Genomic DNA, 18,187 nt, shown 5'->3' on the forward strand with positions numbered 1-18,187 from the left:
CCCCACCATTAACATCCTGGGGGTCACCATTGACCAGAAACTTAACTGAACCAGCCACATAAATACTGCAGCTACAGGAGCAGGTCAGAGGCTGGATATTCTGCGGCGAGTGACTCACCTCCTGACTCCCCAAAGCCTTTCCACCATCTACAAGGCACAAGTCAGGAGTGTGATGGAGCTGCACTCAAGAAGCTCGACACCATCCAGGACAAAGCAGCCCGCTTGATTGGCATCCCATCCACCACCCGAAACATTCACTCCCTTCACCACCGGTGCAGCGTGACTGCAATGATTATCATCTATAGGATGCACTGCAGCAACTCGCCAAGGCTTCTTCGACAGTACCTCCCAAACCACGACCTCTACCACCTAGAAAGACAAGGGCAGCAGGCGCATGGGAGCAACACCACCTGCATGTTCCCCTCCAAGTCACACATCATCCCAACTTGGAAATATACCGCCGTTCCTTCATCATCGCTGGGTCAAAATCCTGGAACTCCCTACCTAACAGCACTGTGGGAGAACCTTCACCACACGGACTGCAGCGGTTCAAGAAGGGAGCTCACCACCACTTTCTCGAGGGCAATTAGTGGTGGGGAATAAATGCCGGCCTCGCCAGCGTTGCCTACATCTCATGAATGAATTTTTAAAAACCCCAAGAATGTAAAAAAAACTCAACCAACCCAAATTTGTTTTTACTACTGAAGTGTTTTCTTCAATATGACCACATTGAACACCAACACATAAATGAGCAGACACGGTCAAATAACAAAAGGCAGTTAAAAACATTAAATTTGCGATTTTTATTTTAGGAAATATATATCAAACACACATTTTTATTTTATACAAAAAGTCTAATTTGACAATGAATGTAAACTGAAAAAAATGCACATAAAAAGGTCATACAATGAAAGACAAAAGATAAGCTTCAATTTTCAATATAATTACATTTTCAAAATACTGAGTAACTAATGTGACAGTCCTTTTACACTTTGTTTAGATGGATAAAAATCCAAGAAGTGCCTCATTTTAATGAAAATGAACTCTTTATATCTTTCAGTGAGCAATACATACTTTGGCAAAGAAGCAATTTTTCTACCCACCGTTTAACATTGTTTACATCACTAAAGAGCTTGTCTCTTTTTACAACAGCCACCACCTTACTTCATAAATGTAAATGTTTCCATTATGTGTTTTCTTTCACTTCTCCAATTAAAGCTGTCAAGGAACAAAGATAGCTTTGGGATTTTCTTGAATACATGTCAGTCGGCCGTGTTTTGATATACTGAATCATGCTAGCAATATATTGGAAATAAATAGAGCAGTAATAATTAAGCCAATTACATTCTTTTTTTGTCCTGTAGAACACTTATTTAGCTTTAGCACTGCAATAGTATTAAAAGCAATTTTTAATCCACCAAAGCATTCTGTTCACAAATTGAGACAACTTTGCTTTAATGTTTCTCCCTGAACAATTTATTTTTATTACATAAAAAAACCTCATCCACAAAAATCAATTTTGTGGTTTTCTGCAAAACATTTTGTAATATTCCCCTTTGGTCTCATGCATATCTAAAAAGGTAATCTATGAAGCAAAACAATACAAAAATAAAGCAAGTGTGCACCACTTCATTTTGTGATGTGTAATAGTCATTTGTTTGTGAACAGAACAGCATAGTGTGGAATAAATTATCTTAAGACAAGCAGTGCCACATACTTTATACCTAAATTATTAGCTGGTCAAATAAATTCAGCAGCCTGAAGGAAAAGCCATATATGTTTTACATGTTGCTGTTCAAATCTTTTTCTGCTAGTCCATTGGAAAACCCATTTCCCTCACTCAGCCGCTGGACTCTGTATGCTTCATAGTGAATGGTACTGGTTACATCTTTGAGATTCTGCATGTGAGTCCTGAGGGATATTTAGTACAGTGTCATGATCAGAATAAGAAACTTGATATACTGAATCATTTTAAACTGTTCTATTTGCAATCACAGTTATACATTGTTTCAACCTAGAAATTACATTTAACAGTGCAATTCATGAATAACGCTGTACACTGCTGCTTCTGTAGTGAAACATTTTACTGGAAATAAACCTACAATCACTGACACAATCACTTTTTAAAATAAATTGCACATGGTACAGCATACCAGCTACAATTACAAAGGCAAAATAAGAGTATGGGATAGGTTTCCTTGCAGAGCACCCCCTTCTCAACTAACCTTATCAGCAGATCACGCAAATAGGCAAATTCGCAGTGAGACATATTTTCCACTGTAAGAGACATTAAAAAAAGTTAATGTAGAATTTGTTGTGATTCATTTTAATGCTTCATATACTACATAATCTATTGTAATGTTCAAATCAACAGAATAGCGGTGTAAGGAGAGCCTTTAATTTACATCCATCACATTATCTTTGTTATTGTATTGGTCACCTCATGGTCTAGTTAAGCATTTGGATTTTATGCTGCAATCATGCTTGCCATCAATGAAAATGCAAAACAAACTCAATGCAGTAATTCCACTGACATCTCTCAAAGGTGGTGGTGATCTGGCACTGCCTCATCTCCAACCTAGAAGTGGACATCACCACAACATTCGAAAACCTAACATGTATTACGGTAGCACATTGGAGCTGCAACTCATATCTACCTACAGGCATGAGGTTCATCCTCAGAGTAGGCAGAACATACACTGATAGGTAGGTAACACAGAGCAAGTGAACCAGGGCTCCCAGTGTTTGCCACCACAATAATGTGGCTACATAATTGGGGTAGGATTATAATGTGCTTAATAGGGCATTAATTGCAAATAATCTTATCTGTAGTCGGGCATTAATTGCAAATAGTCTTATCTGTAGTCGGGCATTAATTGCAAATAGTCTTATCTGTAGCCTTGTTCTCAAAGATTATTGCAACTTAAGTTCTAATGTTTCTACTTCAGTTTGTATTCACACCTGACCTCCAGGAATGCAGGATTCAAATGTGATCTACACAATGGGTAGCCCACTCCCCTTTCTTTTCTGGGACCAAAAAACATTGAACATTGAGGACAATTGTTCAGGACTCCAATCCAATTCATTAAGTGTCTCTCTCCCTTTTTTTGTTACATAACTACAGTGAGATAGCAAAAATTGCTCTTTTCCACTGATGAAAAGTTTTGGAACTATAAATGTACAACTTTATTTACTGGGAAAGGGATAATACAGAGAAAAGCAGATCTCAACTGAAAGAAAGATACATTTCACAACAATGACATTTTTGCATCTTAGGCCACCATTCTCATTTCTCATCAAAACTCTTAGCTGGTCACAATTTTAATTTTTTGCTTTGTAAGTGTCAGGGGTGGGGGAAGGAGTGAAAGATCACTACAGAGATTACAAGAATATCAGACACCAGGTGCACAGCTGTTTGATTAAAAGCACCAGTGTTTGTTAATGGTTGCGGTGCAGTTTTCAAACTGAACGCTTGTTATATTATCCTTTGACAGATCATTTGGTCACCCCTCCTTCTATCTCCTTCTTTGGCTCGGTGTCCATCTTTGTCTGATTATACCTTGCATAATGTACGTTAAAGATACTACATAACTGCATGTCGTTGTTATCCAGTGAAAATTTAAAGAACACAACTTAATAATGACCCATTAGCACATGCACACACACACCTCGTTAAATAACCATAAGAGCGCAGAACAAAGTGCAACATCTTGACAACAGTGCATTCAACTGGATAGAAAACAGCTGATTCTGGTCAGATCACATCATCTCCAGACACACAGTGATGCAAAATTTGTATCAGATTATATATCTGATTGGATAGAAGTTCTTGGCTTCATATGTTCAACATAGTTATGGTTATGAGTTATTCAACAGACAGATTGTTATCCACACAAACAAAATTAGGTGCCTTATGAAATAATTAAGCTTTGCAAAACTTAAAAGAACTTGCATTTGCACAACCTCAGGATATCCCAAAACACTTTACAGCCAATGAATTGTTGTCACTATTGTAATACAGGGAAATGTGGCAGCCAATTTATACACAGCAAGGTCCCACAAACAGCAATGAGATAAAAATCTAGAACACAGAGAACTTCCCTGTTTTTTTTTTAAAAAGTGCATGGGATCTTTTATGTTCACCAGAGAGGGCAGATGGAACTTTGATTTAGCATATCAGACAATGTCAGCATAGATTGTAACCATGAAAATCGAAATCCCCTCGAATCCAGTAATCTTGTTCATGTTTTTGAAAACAGACAGACCAAACACTGACTAACAATTTGAAGACACATTTCTGTCTAAAAAAAGACATACATTGCTTGAAGGACCTAACGAAAGTTAAATGCATTGTAATCTTCAATGCAGAGAGAAGAAAAATCAAGAATTCTAGGAAGGGAACTATATGGAATAAATGACATTTTTAAAAAATAAAACAGGAAAAGGAATACCCTGTAAAATTATCCGATGTGGTTTGCTACTAGCTGTGCTGATAGCTGTCATTGGGCTCCTTTGCCCCAATTATGTACAGATCATGCTACAGAGCAGCTAATAAATAGGCTTTTGTAAGTTTTTTTCCCCACGAATCGGGTGATTAGTCTCTCTGTCCACTGGGAGAACAGTTCAGGAGGATATCCTACAAATATTATTCACTGCTCCCTTTCTAGTGTCTAGAGATGCCAACCAGTAAATGTGAAAACAACTTCAGAAAAAAAACATTGGCTTTCATCTGCAGTGTTTTATCGACAAAAGAAATTTAGATTTTTGAGTTCAACCTAATTCTTTGCCATGTGCAAGTGAAGAAGTTCAGCAGCAGTGCATTCTTACAGTCAAATCTGTTAAATTACCCACAGTAGGAATAGCCATTAGGTTTAGAAAATTAAAGAAATAAAATAATTCTGACACGGTTCACATTACACATAATCCTGCCTGCATTTACGATGCTTTGCACCCAAAATTTTCATATTGTACATCAACATGATTTTCAGTTGAGCTAAGCCCTGCGCAGGACAAAGTAGTGGGTGAAATGTGGTGCCAACATCCTTAAATTTCTCCTTTTACTTTCTGTTCCTCCCTTTCACTGCTGCTCCGCCACATGTTAATTTGCAAGTTATTTTCTCCTGCCACATAGTACACATCATGGGGAGAATTTTAACACCCAACGGGTGGGAGGTTAAAATAACAGCTTTTTGGAGCGGGACCGCATCCCAGCTCCAACTTGCCCACTTCCGGGTTTGACCCAGGCAGATTTGTCTGCGTGTGCACAAGAAACGAGGGAGTCCCACCCCCACCTCAAGCCAGCTGGCCAATACTTAAAAGGGCAATGTACCTCATTGAAAAAGTTGAGGTACTTAATTCTTTGTGTATTGGAAAACTTAAATGATTTTAACCTGACCTGTTCGGGTTTCTCATCGTTTCCGATTCACGTCAGGTAAAAGCAGGTAGGAAGGGCCAGATCCATGAGGTGAGTGCCTTTATTGCACTGCTTGCGGGCCTGGAGGAGCAGGAGTGCTTCATCCAGGCTCAACAACCTCACCTGGCCGACAAGTCCCCCGCGATCAGCTGAAACCCGCCCCCCCACCGATCCCAGCTGACCGCCCTTCCCCCCCCCCCCCCACCAATCCCCAATGCTGGCTGGACCCCGATGTCCTCCACGTCCCCCTACCCCCCCCACCTCCCGACTGTTTTCCAGGGCCCACGATCTTGGTCTCCCTCCCTCCCCCTCCTCTTTGATTTGCAGCCAGCCTGTCAATAAAATGATGCCCCATGTGTCAGGCGTGGCTCAGTGGTAGCGCTCTTATCTCAGAGTTAGAAGGTCATGGGATCAAGTTCCACTGCAGAGACTTGCAGCACAAAATCCAGACTGACACTCCAGTGCAGTACCGAGGGTCTGCTACACTGACAGAGGTGCCGTCTTTCGGATGAGATGTTAAACTCTCTCAGATGAATGTTAAACATTCCATTGCACTATTTTGAAGAGCAGGAGCGTTCTCCCCTGGTGTCCTGGCCAATATTTATCCCTCATCCAAAATCTAAAAACAGATTATCTGATCATTATCACATTGCTGTTTGTGGGATCTTGCTGCGCACATCTTGGTTGCCACATTTCCTACATTACAACAGTGACTACACTTCAATTAAAAAAAAGTACTTAATTGGCTGTAAAGCACTTTGGGGTGTCCTGAGGTCGTGAAAGGCTCTATATAAATGCAAGTCTTTCTTACTTTCCTTTCTAGGCTTTCATCAATGGTACCTTGAACCACCTGATTGGAGGCAAATGAAGGCATAATAGTTTGATTTACCCTTCTGTCCTCCGAGTGGTTGGCTTCTGCTTGGCTGTGTCTGAGTGGAAATTGAAACCCACAGCACGAGGGAAGTCCCACATCCTACCACAAAACAGTAAGACTCCAGGCACAATGTAACTTTCGACCAGGCACTTGAATGGTAGATCAGTTGAAGTAGGAAAATTTACAAATGTTTCCTTAGCACCTATCAACTTTGCAATGAAGTGACCGGTTAAGACCAGACTCTAAAAGTCAGCTAGTCTGCATGATGAAGTTTGTAAGCTGGCCGTGACCTGCTAAGTGCTGTTGTATGTAACTTTCTAAGATCTAGGGGGGTTAAATTGGATTAGGCCACTAACCGGGCATGGGTATCGTGATCCGCGACTAACCCATGCCCAGTGATTCCTACGCAGGCAGGACGAGGCATTTGTCCAGCCTCAGTACTTACCTGAAAGCAGCGTTGACACGTGGTTTCAAGGACATTTGCACTTTCCACCAGCAGGGGGCGGGGGCAAGAGGCCCTCCAGATACATGCTCAAGAGGCAGTGGGAGGCCGTAGGGGACGCAGTCAATGTCAGGCGCATAGTGCCATAACTGGATGTAATAATGAATAAGTTTGAGAAATACTGCAACTATAAATGAAATGTAAACTTCACATGCTGTAAATTTGCCACATGTTTGCAGAAAACAGGAAAAATCATTCATAAATATGTAACCTTAGTAAAAAAAAATTATGAATTTGGTGAATTGACAGAATCACCAATAAAAACAGAATAGTTTGTAGAATACCAGATATTTCTTAGGAGCAAGACCTGGCCTTAGAATAAAGCAATATGACTGAAGAAGGGCAGCAATAAAAAAAAGGCCAAAAGATTTGAGCAGCACGAGAATGAAACTATTCAGGCAATAGCTAGGGAAGGGATTAAGAAGCAGCAAAATGAGAAATCTGAAATAATAACCCTTAAGGCAAAAATGGTACCAAAAGTATAGTGAGATTTTACCGCTTGCTTTTGGCAGTACTTCCACTCTGGAAGTACATTACAAAACAATCTATATGATATATAAGCACATCAACAAAATGGACAGATCAATGGATGACTTAATGGGGTGGAGTATGTCAAAGAAAAAACACGATGACAGACAGCAGGAAGTAATTGAAATTATGAGAAGAGTCAAACTGAAACTTAGTTAAAAACAAGCAGCATTTGGGCTCATTAAATGGACACTTGGTGGCATCACGATATAAAAGTCTCATCTATTAAGTACATGCCATGCCCACAGTGCAAAAAAGACACATGGAGACAGTGAGGTTTGGTCAATTATTGGAGTAAAAATCCCTCAGGAAAAAGGATCACGGGGCAGAAATCACTCCCGAAATAACGTGGGAGCTCAACACGCTCTCCGTTGGTAGTGGCGAATTGAAGGAGCAAGTTCCAGCGTTCGCACATGCGCAGTGAAACGCGGAAATCCAGAACTTGCTCCGAGTGATTCGCTGGCGATTATGACAGCTTCGAATTAAAGGGACATCGCACGTTGCAGAGAAATCATTGAAAAAGCGCCAACTTGCTTATCTGCCCAGCTGGAAAGTAACTAAGTATGCCGCCAAGCAAGTATATTTAAATATACCAGGTCTAAACTAAGCTTTAACAGCACGGTCAGTCTTAACGACTGCCAATCAACTAAAAATTAACTTTTAAAAATGTCGAGACTCATATTACTCCTTATTTTAATAGTTTTTGGACATTAAAAAAAAATTAAAAATTTTTTTAAAAAGTTTAAACGTTTCCCTTCTGTCTCTAAATTTAGTGCAATTATTTAGCTTTTATTAAAAAAATTAAAATTTTTATTCACAATTACATACAGAATACTAACTTTAAACGAGTGAAGTCTGCTTGCCTGCTTGAGCAATGCAGCCTGAATCTGTGGCTGTGACTTCTCTTCCTGACAGATTTTGTGGGCTTGTCTTCTCCTCTCTCAGACATTTCCAGCCGCGGCAACTCACGCTGCTCAGAGGCTGGGTTGATAGCGCACAATTGTTTAAAAGTTTAAATTCAAGCAATTCGACGCCACAGAGCCCGCAGTAAGTAATTCCATTAATTTAATTTGCAGGAGCGGCAGTGACCATTGCCTCGCTACTCCGAGCGATTTCTGGTCCATTGTCTCAGAAAACTGTTAAGACCATTGATTGAAGTTGGTTTCATGAATAGCAATCAACATGGGAAATGGGGCAAGGGTTTGTTCGTGCAAGAACAGGTTCCAAAATTCCATAATACTGAGAGACTAATAAAAAATTTCAGCTGAAGTACTATCGGTAGGATTACAAGGTGTGCTGTTGCAAAGGTAGGATCAGTGGCAATGCATTGTGCATCAGCGTGGAGACCAGATACATACAGCTTATGAAGGACCTGTCAAGGATTACTTTTGCTTGTAAAAGTTTCAAATTGGTTTGTGTGTGGCCGCACTATTGAAACATTCACAAACTGCTAATTAGACTATTTTTTAAAAAAAATCCTTGCATGTGTGTCCTTGTTATGACAAAGAATGATGATCAGGCTACAGAGGTAAGATCTGAAGGAGTCAGGGAATTTTACATACAGCATTGCTACACTATTAACAGCAGTAAACTAAAACACAAAAGCCAATGGAAAAGCTGTTCAGGATTCAACCTGACGTGTGCCAGTATCTGATCAGACGATTAATCCGAAATGAAATAGAAAGGGACGAGACCTTTGGGGAAAAAATATTATAGTAAAATAGTCACAAGTAAAACAAGATTATTTTCCAGAAATTATAGGAGTGCTGGAACTGTAAAGAGGAGTAAGCAGTAATAGATGGAATAGTGCACAACAGGAGTAAGATTGTAGATACTGAAAAACTCACCTAAAGACTTGCTGCAAAGTATTACGAGGGATATACGAACAGAGAAATGTAAAAGAAAACAGGCACAGCCAATCATGTATTGATCCAGAATAAATCAGGGCATCGCTCAGGAGGTAACAAATGCGTTAAACTACTTAAATTATAGTCCGAACAAGCAGAACCACAGACTTCATCCAGTGCCACATTGACTTTACCAAAAAGTAGGCATTGATTCATTTACATGGCAGGGAAAGGACTACCTGATGATTACTGAGCACTCAAGTTACCCAGAGCTATGCACAATACACAACACCCACTAGTAAAATAGTGATAAATTACATAAAGCTATTTTCTCCAGACATGGGATATCTGATCAAGCTTTTAGTGACAGTGGTCCAGAAATTCGGGCACTCCCAGGAGGCGCAGGGTACAAACCCGGTGCCTGAATGGTAGGACCAGAGGCTCCCTGGATATTGGGCCTTGGGCCTCATTATAATGGAACAGACACAGCATCAGAACCCACTGGCGAAGAGTTGTGCAATATCGGATCGCTGTTATTGTCCCAGCGGCCCTCAGGTAAGTGGGTTCGGGGTCGGCCGATTCTGGGATTAGGTTGGGCTGGGGGTCCGGGAATCACGGGGCCAGGAGAGACGGAGGAGGGACAGCGATCGGTTCCTATGATATGCGGTCGGGGGGTGGGTGACACTCCTGCTTCTCCTAGCTCTACATTCAGGTAAGTTACTTACTTTCTTGGCTGGGCGAGCGATCTGTTGGGCTGTTTTCCCTGAGTGCAGTCAGCGATGGCAATGGGTGCCTCAAGGCAAACCAATCTTAGACAAGGGACCTCAAGCCAGTGTTAGGCCCTTTATTTGCATATGCAAACGTACTAATGTCTGCTTCAGGTGTGGGTAATGGATGCCTATTTTTTTTTCCTTCCCCAATATGGCAGGCAGTGGACTTCCAGCCAGAAATGTGGGCCCACTTTCTGCTCGCCATATTGGGGCTTAGTGGGCCAATTAGCACCCAAATAACGGGAACTGTTCGGCCGAATTTATAGGCGAATACACCTTAGCTTACAAGTGCAAAGTTCAGATAGTTTGCAAACAATGGAATTTTATTCACATTACTTGAAGTCCATACTACCCATTGTCAAACAGACTCGAGGAGAAGTCAGTACAGACTGTCATCATGGGAAGGTGGGAATGTGTAACAAGATTCTCCCATTGAACAGCAGGTGATCAACAGCACATGGAAAGTTGAATAAGCCAATCTACCAATCAAGGAAGAACCAATGCATTATGGAATTCAGAGATGATAAGGCACAGAAAGGAGCAAGAAAAATTCAAGTGAAAGCTTTATTTTGATAAAAGGAATACCCAATGCTCCTACATTGAAATCTGATGATTAAAGTGCATCTCAGAAATTATACCACAAATACATGGAAACAGAAAGGTACCAACAAGAGTATGAAAGCTTCTACATGATCCCAACAGAAGAGTCTGTTATATAATTGTCCAACCAAATTAAAATAGACTCCTGAATGACCTATTGCAGATGCAACAACCAGTGACACAAATGTATTTTCTTTACTATCTGATAGGTCAGAGAGAAAGAGAGATAGGGATGCAAGAGAAGTTACATTCTTGGAGTAAGATGATCTAATTGTGAGATTAAGGTGCTCAGAAAGATTTACTGAGAGGCTATTATAAGTTTCAGGATACAAAATATGTATAATTAGCAATAGCAGGAAGTGAAAAGATTTATACTGCAACATAGCTATATTCCATTACAAAGTTGCTAAACGTAGGAAAACAAAGAATAAGGGCACAATGTAGTTCGAAATAATTGAATTTTGTTTTAAAATAAAATGCAATGATGCATCAGTTTGAGGTTGAGAATATCTAGATGTTCCTTTAACCACAGTAAGTGCTGTATCAGTATTGTAATTCAGTGAATAGTTCGATCCAGACTGGAGAAGTTAGTCAGTATCCAGGATCAAGTTTGCAAGCACACAGTGAGCTGCTGAATGTTAATGTCCTTCAACCATAATAAATCCAATTTCTCCTTTATCATTCAATGCTGGGTTTAGGATTGTAACACTCAAACAACGCAGCCGCCAATTTGACTTCAATTGCTGAGAAGTTTTAGTGTTATATAGGCATTGGTTTGTTGATTGCAGGTGCATACTCAGAGGACCCAAGTGATCTGAAACAGCCAATGTGCTGCTATCTCCCTTCAGATAGCACCACAGCTTGATAGAGCTCTATACTAATAGGAACAGAGATTGCCTGTAGCTTAGTGGGAGGGAAACTGCTTCATAAAGTATTGTAAATTCAGAGTGTCTTCACAGAATATGGGTAGTTCTGCCTCAACATGAAACAAAGCAAAAAAAAAGGGAAAGAAAATAACCTCCCACTTAGTATTCCTTGTGACAACATTTGCCCTTGTTGCAATGCTCATTATCTACTGAATCCTCTCCACGAAAGTCCTGCGTTTACACTTCCTGCTTCTCTCCAATATAATGTTCCATTTTTTTCATGTTTTCCCTTCCCAAATAATTTGCAGCATTTTTAAAAAAAACTATTCTTAAAGCACTTTTTAAAATGTTCATGCTGGAGGAAAGTCAGACATGAGGAAAGGTGCAGGTGATGGTGATTATTCCGGATTTGTGCAATCGGGAGCAGGTCAAAAGGTTACAAAAACTTTTCCAAGGTGTAAAACACTAAGTAGTTTCCACTTTAACCACTGATGAAGGAAATAAGTCATTTTATAAACAGTGGAAATATAATGTGGTACTTATAAATCAGTGAGTCAATAATGGGAGATGGAAGTTCCTGTAATTAGTCTGTAATTTGCAGATCAAAGGTTTAGTAAATAGCACACACACAAAATAAAATTGTACTCCACACCTCCATTTGAAATCTACTTCACTTTTTCGTCCTTCTCTTGTTTGCAGTTAATGTCTGTTCTTAGAAAGATCCTAGTCTACTAGTTTTACCAGACAGCAAAATGTTATTTGCAAAGATTTGTCATGGTAGTATCATGGCTACAGTGTGCATGTGTTGAGGAGGAACATTTTACAACAGTGACGAGAACCAGAAAGAAGACTTCTAACACGATTGGTAAGATTTAGAAAATCGTGCTACGTGGGGACGGGAGGAGGAGGAGGAGGAGGAGAAAGAACAATTAGTGCCAAACATCATTGGATTTATCACAAGATGTTCCACCATAACGAATCAATACCTGATCCATAAGCAATGAACAATTTACCCATACATTCCATATCGACCGTATGACAATATTACAATATAATAGTTTGCCACAAAATTGGAACCAGGTTTTTTTTTTATTAAGTTCAGAAAATTGTAAGAACATAAGAAGTGGGAGCAGGAGTTGGCCATACGGCCCCTCAAGCCTGCTCCGCCATTCAATAAGATCATGGCTGATTTTCGACCTCAAGTTCACTTTCCCACCCGATCCCCATATCCCTTGATTCCCTTAGCGTTCAAAAATCTATCTATCTCAGCCTTGAATATACTCAACGGCTGAACATCCACAGCCCCCTGGGGTAGAGAATTCGAAAGATTCACAACCCTCAGTGAAGAAATTCTTCCTCATCTCAGTCCTAAATGGCTCACTCCCTTATCCTGAGACTATGCCTCCAAATTCTCGACTCTCCAGTCAGGGAAAACAGCCTCTCAGCATCTACCCTGCCCAGCCTTTTCATAATCTTATCTTTCAATGAGATCACCTCTCATTCTTCTGAACTCCAGAGATTATAGGCCCACTCTCCGCAATCTCTCATCATAGGACAACCCTCTCATCCCAGGAATCAATCTAGTGAACCTTCGTTGCACCGCTTCGAAGGCAAGTATATCCTTCCTTAGGTAAGGAGACCAAAACTGTACACAGTACTCCAGGTGTGGTCTCACCAAAGCCCTGTACAATTGCTGCAAGACTTCCTCACTCTTGTACTCCAACCCCCTTGCAATAAAGGCCAACATACCGTTTGTCTTCCTGGTTGCTTGCTGTACCCTGCATGTTAATTGTGTTTCACGTACAAGGACACCCAAATCCCTCTGAACACCAACATTTAATAGTTTCTCACCATTTAAAAAATATTCTGTTTCTCTATTCTTCCTACCAAAGTAAATAACTTCACATTTCCCCACATTATACTCCATCTGCCGCCTTCTTGCCCATTCACTAAACTTGTCTGTATCCTTTTACAGACTTTGTGTCCTCCGCACAGCTTATTTTCCCACCTAACTTTGTATCGTCAGCAAACTTAGATACGCTCAAGCTTAAGGTTACTGAGCATGAGAAACAATCAGAGAAACTCTGCAGTAGAGAACGAAGAGTAAGGCAGGTGGACAACCATCTGGTGGGGATGTAGGAATGAGGCTGTGGAGGAAACTCTTAACGTCTGAAGCCCTCTGACAGTTATCAACTACTGTATACCTATGATGTACATAAGGATTGCAACTCAGGGGAGATAAATCATAAACAATACCACAGCATCATAGAGCAAGATTTGGATATAGAATAGTTAGTAAAAGGTACTACTGAAAGAGAAATATATGAAAGAAGTTACTCAGACTTAAGGTGAGGAGATAATAAGGACCTGGTGATTTACATCCCAGGATCCTAAGAGAAGCCATAAGAAATAGTGGAGGCTCTAGTCATAATTTTCCAATATTCTTTGGAAAGGAAAGTAATGCCAGAGGACTGGAGAATGGCAAATGTAACTCTCCTGTTCAGAAAAAGGATACAGGGATTATGCACAAAATTACAGGCTAATGTGTCTTCCTTCAACTGTCAGTAAATTATCAGGGTCCTTAACACGGGATGAAATTACGGAGCACCTGGAGAAACGTGAGTTAGTCAGCTCCAGCAAGCATGGATTGCTGAAGGACAGGTCATGCTTGACCAACCTTATAGAATTCTTTGAAGATAACAAGTAATGGACAAAGGAAATGCAGTGGATGTGGTTTATACAGATTTTCAAAAAGCATTTGGTACAATACCACGTAAAAGAGTTATGACAAGGATAACGGTACTAAGAGGTATTTGGTCCCATGGATAGGGAGATAAGTTAGAGGGTAGGAAACAAAGGGTAGGGATAAAAGCAAATTTCTTACAATGGAAGGATGTGGTGAATGTTGCTCCAATGGGATCAGTCTGGAAACATAAATGTTCTGGACTCAGGAATTGAGGAAATGGTATTGGAATTTGCTGCTGGCACCAAAATGAGTGCAAGGCAAAATTTGATAAGGATTGTGAAAGACTACAGGAGCTCATGCATGGGTTAGCAGGGTAGAGAGAATAGAGGCAGAAGGCTGGCAGATGCAGTTCAGTGTAGAAATTTGGAATTAATAGGTAAATGAAACATAGTTCTGATGAAAGGTCATCAATCTGAAATGTTAACTGTTTCTCTTTCCACAGATGCTGCCTGATTTGCTGAGTGTTTCCAGCATTTACTGTTTTTATGTTAAATGAAACATACCTTAGACAGTAAGATTTTAAATGGAGCAGAGGAAACTATTTGTGCAGCTACATAGGACATTAAAGATTGCGGCAAAGATAACGACAGAAAGTCAAACGGAATATTTATTTTTGTACTTAGACATGGAATACAAAAGCAAGGAGGTAATGTGGAACTTATTGCAAAACCTTGTTAGGCTACAAATTGTACAGTTTTGGGCACCCCATTATAAGGAGGATATAAAAGCAATAGACAAGGTGCAGCATAGATTTATTAGGATGTTACCAGGCTGATAGGTTACAAGAAGTTCGGGTTTTTTAAGCTCATAATAACCATGATTACACAGTGATCCGATAGATGTCTTCAGGATTTTAAAGGGCTATGAAAAGGTAAATATTAATTTCCGATAATCACAAAAACAAGGGGAAGTTAGAAAAAAAATGCCTTTTCCAAAGGATGGTTAGCATATGGAATTCCCTGCCACAAATTTGTTGAAGCAGAATCCATAAATGATTTTAAAGTGAACTAGACAGTTGCTTAAAATAATGGAATATTGAAGGATATGGGTAGGCAGCAGGAGATTGCAAATAAACTAAGTGCCTCATATGGAGAAAACCCTGGCACAGACTTGATGGGTTTAAGGGGCTGTTTCTGTGCTGTACCATTTGATGATTCTATTCTGTAACTAGAGTCTAATTGTTAAAATTATTCTTCGAATTACCTTCAATAGTTCCCCACTTTGTTTTTCGACCAAGGATCCTCCTTCCATTTACCTGGTACTCGAGGTTACTTCCAACCACTGCAAAAGGCACCATTTCCTGAATAATAGAAAAGCAAAATTATGAAACCAATGGCCTTTATGTCAGTTTCTGTATAAATGTAAGTTTGCTTTTTTTTTCTTAAAATGGTCCTCAACTATTAATGACTTAGATAAGACAATAGAGAGCCATACATTTAAGTTTGCCAATGACACAAAGATAGGCGGCATAGTAAGTAGTGTAGACGGGAGCATAACATTACAAAGGGACAATGATAGATTAAGTGAGTGGGCAAAACTGTGGCAGATGGATTTATCCCTCAGTCTACCCGTTTCTTGAGAAACGAGCCCCAGCCTGATCTTTACTGATAGGTATAGCCTCTCAGTTCTGGTATCATCCGTGTAAATCTTATTGCATCTTCTGCAGTGCCTTGATATCCTTTTTATAATACGGAGATCAGAACTGTGCACAGTACTCCAAGTGTGGTCTAACCGAGGTTCTATACAAGTTTAACATAACTTCCCTGCTTTACAATTCTATCCCTCTAGAAATGAACCTTTGGTTTCCCTCCAGAATTCATGTTTAACTTCAAGCACAACATCAAGGAGTTTCAGGTTATATATATATATATATATATACACACAACAACTTGCATTTATATAGTGCCTTTAACATAGTAAAATATCCCAAGGCATTTCACAGGTGCATTATCAAACAAAATACTTGGAAATTAGAAGAAACAAATTCCACTTACTCTAATTTTGTCATTTATTAGTCGATCCTCTGCATCTTCATCAAATGGTTTTTGAGGATACACATCAATGTCATGTTTCTGAAGGTCATTTCTGATCTGCAATAAGATAAACCCTTAATCATGCTTGAACCAGTCGCCGTGCAGATTAGTTACAATTTTTTTAAAAAGCCTGTTGACTTAGATGCACTCAGGAAGTGCATTTTCAAACTTGCTTACTGTCACCTCTCCACTCCTTTTGATGTTAATTTCCAGATACATTTTGCAGGTGATTGCTGCCTTGCAAAGTTTAAGTATTAGTCACAACTCTTGCTGTGTTAACTGTGTATACATCAATTTTTAAGTTGATTTGGGAAGGAGCTATTCCCTTCTTCACCTTCCCATCTGCACACATTTCCTTACTTCCTGTTGTCACATTTTTGCACACGTTTGTGTCCGTTATAAATCCCAACGTCCTTGCAAAGGAAACTACCTTTGTAAACTTGTCATGTTGCAACTACACCTTCCCACTGAGCTCCTCAGCTTGTATCACTTATAGAACCAGTCCAATTTTCATTCTGTTTTCAATGGAATGTAAATTGGACGGGTTCTACAATGGGTGAATAATCCACTCCCTCCAGGTCACTACTCAGGCAGTGAAGTTGAAAATTACCCACCCAATGTGTAACACCACAGGAGATTTACTGGGAATAATATCAAATCATTAGTATTGAATAGAAATAAGGACAGAAGGTAAGACTTTAAAGTGGATTGATTACCGCTATGCACCCTGGCCCAATTATGTCCTGCCCTCTAATACGTGAAGAGTGCATTTGGTCTTGATTCCTTGAGTGCAGCACCACCAGAGATCAACTAGATGGATTTAAATTCCTCACTACATCACGCAGCGTTACCTATGCATAGAGGAAGTTGTCATCCTGGTTTCTTCTTAAGGGAAAGATTGTTCAAAATTAATTTTTTATCCAACTTTTTCTCCATACAATTTTTGTAATAGTCGCATGGTTTACTCCCCCTTCCAAATCTGAAAGCTTTGCCTGCAGTAAATATCAATAATGTGCAGCTGCTGTTGACAAAGTTAGACTGGCACAGCCACCTAACATTACAAAGTCATTTGTACTGCTCTCAGTACAAGCAGCAGTGATCCACATTTAAAGATATTCGTACTGTGGGAGAACCGTCACCACACGGACTGCAGCGGTTCAAGAAGGCGGCTCACCACCACTTTCTCACGGGCAATTAGGGATGGGCAATAAATGCCGGCCTCGCCAGCGAAGTCCATATCCCATGAACGAATAAAAAAACCCATCAACATTCATACTAATGAAATTTTCATGGAAGGTTATAACCCCCGTTTTAAGCTTAAAAAAGGTTAGTATCATACAAATTGTACTACTGGTTTTGCTGTGCTCCAAGGTTTGTTCAGTATCTCATGCCATGCTGACACATGTACTTTATGGCACCTTTGCCAATTAACAGAATTGATTTTATGCATCTTTAAATAAAGTTGCCGAAAAATTCTCAGATACTTATCATGGAGCCTAGGAACCCTGCAAAACAATTGAAACACAAAGACCACATTCAAGCAACACTGTGCTGAAGATAACAATTAACATATCACAAAAGTTGCTAAAATTAAACAAGAATAAATCATTTATTTTTCTTTCATCAACAGACAATATGTAAGCTACTCTATAACTAATGTGACGTAATTATGAAGAAACTGGTTCTTAGATTCAACCAAATTGTCCATGTTGGGAATCATTTTGGAAATGGCAACTTTCAAGGAAGCATTGGCTAGTACAAATGCAGCTTACTTCTGGCTGCTGTAGTTTTGGAATTTTAAATTCGAGGCGGACGATTGACAGATGTCACTCTGATTGGCGGAAAGGGGCCTTGGGTTGTGAAAAATCCTTATCTTATTGAGAGAAAGCAGTTTTTTTTTATCCATAACTCAACTATCAGTTGTGGGAACTTGTCACAAACAAATGTTGCTTAAGGCTCCATTTGAATAACATTCTACAGATTATATTGCATCAGAAATTTCTGAGGA

General features: G+C 39.8%; 1 protein-coding gene across 6 annotated transcripts in view; it reads right to left on the minus strand.

Annotated features, from left to right (window-relative positions):
- Nucleotides 1–788: 788 nt before the first annotated feature.
- Nucleotides 789–18,187, minus strand: part of LOC137341190 (septin-9-like) — a 233,772-nt gene continuing 216,373 nt past the window's right edge. For all 6 annotated transcript variants that reach the window (XM_068004217.1, XM_068004213.1, XM_068004216.1 and 3 more), the window contains 4 exons: nucleotides 16,141–16,236; nucleotides 15,350–15,446; nucleotides 2,226–2,277; nucleotides 789–1,911 (listed from right to left, as the gene is read on the minus strand). In XM_068004217.1, coding sequence (XP_067860318.1) covers nucleotides 1,782–1,911; nucleotides 2,226–2,277; nucleotides 15,350–15,446; nucleotides 16,141–16,236 — 375 coding nt within the window. In that variant the 3' untranslated portion in view covers nucleotides 789–1,781. The remainder of the gene's footprint in view (nucleotides 1,912–2,225; nucleotides 2,278–15,349; nucleotides 15,447–16,140; nucleotides 16,237–18,187) is intronic.

Source organism: Heptranchias perlo, chromosome 23 (genome assembly GCF_035084215.1).
Source record: "Heptranchias perlo isolate sHepPer1 chromosome 23, sHepPer1.hap1, whole genome shotgun sequence".
NCBI classification, from domain to species: Eukaryota; Metazoa; Chordata; class Chondrichthyes; order Hexanchiformes; family Hexanchidae; genus Heptranchias; species Heptranchias perlo.